The 6,130-nt window shown below is 38.9% G+C and overlaps 1 protein-coding gene across 1 annotated transcript in view; it reads left to right on the forward strand.

Annotated features, from left to right (window-relative positions):
- The window catches only part of LOC112078283 (TERF1-interacting nuclear factor 2), a 17,352-nt gene extending 11,462 nt beyond the window's left edge, over nt 1-5,890 (forward strand). The window contains exons 4-5 of the mRNA XM_070442007.1: nt 5,544-5,654; nt 5,813-5,890. Coding sequence (XP_070298108.1) covers nt 5,544-5,654; nt 5,813-5,890 — 189 coding nt within the window. The remainder of the gene's footprint in view (nt 1-5,543; nt 5,655-5,812) is intronic.
- The last annotated feature ends 240 nt before the right edge of the window (nt 5,891-6,130 follow it).

Here is a 6,130-nt window from a genome sequence, read left to right on the forward strand (position 1 = left end):
AAACCCCTTTAGCTCATAGTGAAAAACCACAACACACATGGTCTAGTAGTGTAACCTCTTAAACCCCTTTAGCTCATAGTGAAAAACCACAAACACACATGGTCTAGTAGTGTACCCTCTTAAACCCCTTTAAACTCATAGTGAAAAACCACAACACACATGGTCTAGTAGTTTACCCTCTTAAAACCTTTCTCATAGTGAAAAACCACAACACACATGGTTAGTAGTGTACCCTCTTAAACCCTTTAACTCATAGTGAAACACCACACCACACATGGTCTAGTAGTGTACCCTCTTAAACCCCTTTAGCTCATAGTGAAAACACAACCACATGGTCTAGTAGTGTACCCTCAGCACCTTGGGAGCTGGATGGAGTTTGAGAAGAATGACAGGAGTCGGAAAACTTGAAGATTTAAAATAGTTCATCTGGTAAGTTAACTAACTCTCTCTTCAATATATTTTTCAGTTGCTCTCTCATTCAATGAATGGGTTACTATTATACAATTCTAAATAGCCAACATACTAAAAAATGTATTTTTTTAAGGTATTTAATAATATTATTTAATAGATTCTCAACATATCCCTAAAACAGCCATTTACAATGTTTCACCATATATCAATTTTGTGAACCATTCATCATAATTCGCATTACCATGGTAGAATGTATAATGCCGTTTAACACCATGGTATTTCCATGATCCACATCTATACCATGTTATAAATGAGGCAATACCATGGTAGTATTTAGGTACAATGGCAGTACCATGGAATACATCACACTTCAAGGCTAAAACCATTGTACAGACTACAACAGGTTTAGCTTGACTGGAGCGAACTTTAGCCGACTTCTAGTTTGTTAACGGGCTTTTATAAATTAATTAAACTATCAAAACATTAAATAACAACAATTATATAACTACACTCCGTTTAACTTGGTGTTTCCTATCCTATGGTTTACAACTCGYTCACCGTGATGATAACGTTTAAAATATTTCGTTTATCTGGTGCCTCRTCAGTTTTCTTGAATTKACTCACTAACTAGGCAGGCTAGCGCGAGAGCCACTGTGAGAGAGCGCGTGAAGCAACCACTAGAGCGAGCGGCTCCCTCTGCGGGCTGAAACAAGCACAACGCCACTTGACTATAAATACTAAATTATTACAAAATGCCAAAGATCAGGCTACCATATATCTCACTTTCTCCCACATTTCAGGTTGGCAACACAGGGAACCCAAACATGAGCAAAATACGGTACTATTAATACAAAAAGTATTACCCCTTTTTTCACAGCAACTATTTCTCTTTTTCTTTGATGTTTCAGAAAACTAGGACCAACAAGTAGCCTGCCTCTTTTATCAGAAACTTGCCCATACTGGTACATCAATTCATCAATATAATGCCAACCAACCTCTTTTCACATTGGGGGGTTTATTTATTTAATGCATTATATAGCCATTGTACCATGGTAACACACACTTAATAAAGATAGTACCATATATCATTTTTGGTACCATTCATCACAATTGTGCATTACCATGGTAGAATTTAGGTACAATGGCRGTACCATGGTAGTACCATCACACTTCAAGGCTAAAACCATGGTACATTTCCATAATTCAGACAATACCATGGTTTAAGTGAAAGTACCTTAGTAGTACCATGGTATGAATGAAAGTACCATAGTACTAGCATGGTACATTTTTGTAAGGGAATTGTCAACTGATCATTAGAGTGTTTTTGTTTGACAGATGCGAACGGAACCAAAGACTAACAGGTAGCAATTTAGCCGCGTGGATATAATTATAATTATTAAACATGTTTTATTGCAACAATAATAGCAATATTACACATCAATACAGGGACATTCCTGTGTATACAATAAATATTTTWAAAAACAACACCAGGACATCTTTAGATGTGACAAGGCTATGAGACATTAACAGACATTCAGAGACATGACTTCTAATAATTTCCCCAACTTTTTAAGTTTCACAAGTTTGAGGGATTTATAAAATTTTAACAGTTCAATGAAAAAGAAAAAAAAATGAATTTTCCTACCCCATTTACATGTGTGAATATATTATTTGGCCAAGAGAATAATAATGTTAATAAAATTGTTATTATCGGAATTACAAAGATAAGCATAATGCCATTTAACATCATCAAAGGTAAACATATACAGTGGATATGTACAAATGAATGTGATATTTGAGGCTCTCTCCCCAATTTTTATTCTTACATTTCATTTACTAAAGCACCTTATACGACCCACCACTGCGACCTGTATGCCCTAGTCGGCTGGCCCTCGCTACATGTTCGTCGTCAGACCCACTGGCTCCAGGTCATCTACAAGGCTATGCTAGGTAAAGTGCCGCCTTATCTCAGTTCACTGGTCACGATGGCTACACCCACCTGCAACACGCGCTCCAGCAGGTGTATCTCACTGATCATCCCTAAAGCCAAAACCTCATTTGGACGCCTTATCCTTCCAGTTCTCTGCTGCCTGCGACTGGAACGAATTGCAAAAATCTCTGAAGTTGGAGACTTTTATCTCCCTCAAACACTTTAAAAATCTGCTATCCGAGCAGCTAACCGATCGCTGCAGCTGTACATAGTCCATCTGTAAACTACCCACCCAATTTACCTACCTCACCCCCCATACTGCTTTTATTTATTTACTTTTCTGCTCTTTTGCACACCAGTATCTCTTCTTGCACATGATCATCTGATGATTTATCACTCCAGTGTTAATCTGCTAAATTGTAATTATTCGATTTATTGCCTACCTCATGCCTTTTGCACACATTGTATATAGATTCTCTTTTTTTTTTCTACCATGTTATTGACTTGTTTATTGTTTACTCCATGTGTAACTCTGTGTTGTCTGTTCACACTGCTATGCTTTATCTTGGCCAGGTCGCAGTTGCAAATGAGAACTTGTTCTCAACTAGCCTACCTGGTTAAATAAAGGTGAAATAAAATAAAATAAAAAATAAATAAAATTAAACGCCTTTATTTAACTAGGCAAGTCAGTTAAGAACAAATTCTTATTTACAATGAGGGCCTACAACTTGATAGTACAATGTACACAAATATTTTCAGTGTGTGATATGAGGGTTGGAGACATGTTTATTTTGACATTACAAAGAATAACTTTTATAAACAATGACAACACTGCCATGTTGCACTGAGCCTTGCTGTTAGAAAACCACATCAATGTCAGTCTTTAAACTGTAGCAGATTCACTTCCCCTGACTTCACTCCTCGAATTTTTGTCTGCAGACGGTTGCTTCAGCCTTACCACTCATACAAGCCCACATAACACTGCTTTTAAGGGCAGCAAGCACATCCCAGGGGGCATCAGTTCCAATGAAGTGTAGAGAATATGGGAATGGTCATTGATTATGGTGTGGGCTTTTTTCCAGTTTGCTGTTTGTGGAAAGAGCATTACAGGGGTAAATCCATCTAGTAGGTTACACACGAGGAGATGGAGAAAGAGGGCAATCTTGATTTCATTGCACATAATGTGACCCACATAGTTTATGGTGTACTGTACATTGTTTCAAAGTCATCTTTTTAGGCTGTGTTTTCTTGTTGCACATTGTTGACCCTCACATTTAGGGACACATCCCAGACTCTGGGATTTACGCAGTTGCAGGTGAGTTTCTAAATTTTGTTTTATGATTATACAAGGGGATTGCTAACTATTGTGAGAAGTATTTTTAGTTGGCACACCAAGTCGATAACCGAACTTGCTGACAAAGATGACTTTCTAAAAAATCTATTCCGAATTTTAACTCAATTCACGAGGACTTTTATTCTGGGGGGGTGTAAACGCAACCGGAAATTGAACGGACTACGTTCAGTGTCACACTCAGTGCTACCGACGGTTAGGTTTTAAAACTGTTGTAAGCCTTTTAACTTTGGAAACCATCTTTAAAACAAACACTTAGCTAATTGACTACTTTTGTATGAGGACGAGATGCAATGTCAAAATCCCAGCGAAAATGGTATTGCGGATTTTTTTTTTACTACACTTGGTGTGCTTGATGTTCAACATGGCGTATCCTCGCTAAATTTACGTCTGTCTCGATCGTTTTAGTATGCTAGAAGCGGGAGGACTAGTACTTCTGAATCATCCACTGTTATGTTTTGTAAGGGATAGCCTATTTAGATGCTACAATTACCTTGGCAAGCATGTTATGTTTTTTTCCCTTTAACTAAATGAGTTGCTAGATAGGGACCTCAATATTTGGAACTATTCTGGTGCGCTTGATTAGTTTGTATGAATGCAGTTTCCACGTTTGGGGCAATTCCATTGGTTTCATTTTGTCTTACAAGTTAAATCAGGAACCCTGAGGAAATATTTTAAAGGTTTTTGAACCAGCTCTAACTTTCAATATCAGTTCAGTATTATTTCAATCATTATTGAGGCTCATATCCTTATTTTTAGGTCCCCCTCTCCTTCTTCCCTCTCTGCGTCTCTTCATTCCACCACTGCGGCTTGTCTCTGCAGCCATGTGGCAAGTGGTTCAGCGAGGAGACGTTCAAGATTATGGGATGCTGGAGGAGTTTGTCACCACGGTGACCGAGATTGTGCCAGAGCTTTTGAGTTGCAGTCAGAGGGCCCAACTCATTCTGGGGCTTCGAGCAAGGGTAAGAGATTGGGTTCAGAATGGGGGAAAAGAAACATGCAACAAGATCATGTGAGGTTACTCTCTGACAACAATATTGTTGACTCTAGCCTAAAACAGCCAGCTGTTAAACATTGATTGAGATAAAGACCCTGACACTGGTTTCTCAAATACTGCCGTTGGCCCTTAGCTAGTCTATCTATCATTATCTCCAAATGAGAACAGAGCAATGCCTAYGAAGTGTGTGGTTGACCTTTGCTCTACTCCTGACTGGTCATCTGTAATTTTAGATGGTTCTGGAGTTGTGTCGCACTGAGCAGACAGCAGACCAAGACATTCAGCAACACCTGGACAGGATCCGAAGCCTCATATCCACTGGGGAAGCAGAGGTGACTGTCTTTCTGGGAGGGAGCAAAGACCTATGTCACTCAAAGTATTCTGTCATTGAGTTGTAAAATGTGATTATTTAATTGTTGTGCGTGTTTTGTTGCAGTCARGTGATGCAGAGGTGGAATTATCTGAATCAAACTTTGTGGAGCTGGTTGAATCTCTGTTGAAAGACCCAAGTGAAAGGGAGAACTTCTACCAGGTTTGTGTTGCTCTTATATGGTAGGAAAGTGACCACCTCTTTCTGCTTGATTTCCCTATCCAGTTCCATGATTATTTTGCATAAAAAAATAACTCCATGCTACACTTTAACATATAAAACCAAATAGAAAGTATGTAGAAATAATAATGGACCTATATAATTTCAGATAACTGCCCTTATCTTGACAAAAGCCGTGCGGCCCTCAGAATTTTGAAACCCCGATGTGGCCCTTGAGCCAAAAAGTTTGCTGGTCTAGGTTACAAAAGGCAAATACTAGGCTAATTATTGATATTCATTATTACATAAATGTATTCTCTCCTAGGATGTGTTCCCTGTGGAATTTGGGCCCAAGTATGACACTGCAATACAGATGCTGATGTTAGAATTCCTTTCCAGACTTGAGAAGTTACTTCCCATACCAGACCTTGAACAGGTAATAAGAATGAATAACACCTTTATCTAATTAGTTTGGGAAATTAGAATTCAAGAATACCAAGCAAGAATCAATAATATTTTCATGTTTAATAAACTATGAGTCGGACATGAGTTTGTAGTGAGTTAATGATTTCAAACATGTTCCTCTCTCTCAAGACTGCCTCCTTGTTAAATGCTGTCCCCTCTGCCCTGGAGAAATGTGTACAGTTTGTACCTGACCCCATACAACCTTGAAGCCTATTGCACCTTTGAAGGCACTTAAACCTATGATCATGATCTTGAGTGTGGCTTCGCTGGTGCCTTCTAAAGGACGTGGCTCGAGGCACAAAGTCCTGCTCACAGTCTGGGCAAATGTCTTACTGAACTGGCCTCTTTGGCAGACTTCTCAGAGAGGTGTGCACTTGGAGAGGTTGGCTGTTGGATTGCATTCCCGGAAGAAATCCGTTTTAACATGTCTTTTTGTACTTTTGACCG

This window comes from Salvelinus sp. IW2-2015, unplaced genomic scaffold (assembly GCF_002910315.2).
Source record: "Salvelinus sp. IW2-2015 unplaced genomic scaffold, ASM291031v2 Un_scaffold5491, whole genome shotgun sequence".
NCBI classification, from domain to species: domain Eukaryota; kingdom Metazoa; phylum Chordata; class Actinopteri; order Salmoniformes; family Salmonidae; genus Salvelinus; species Salvelinus sp. IW2-2015.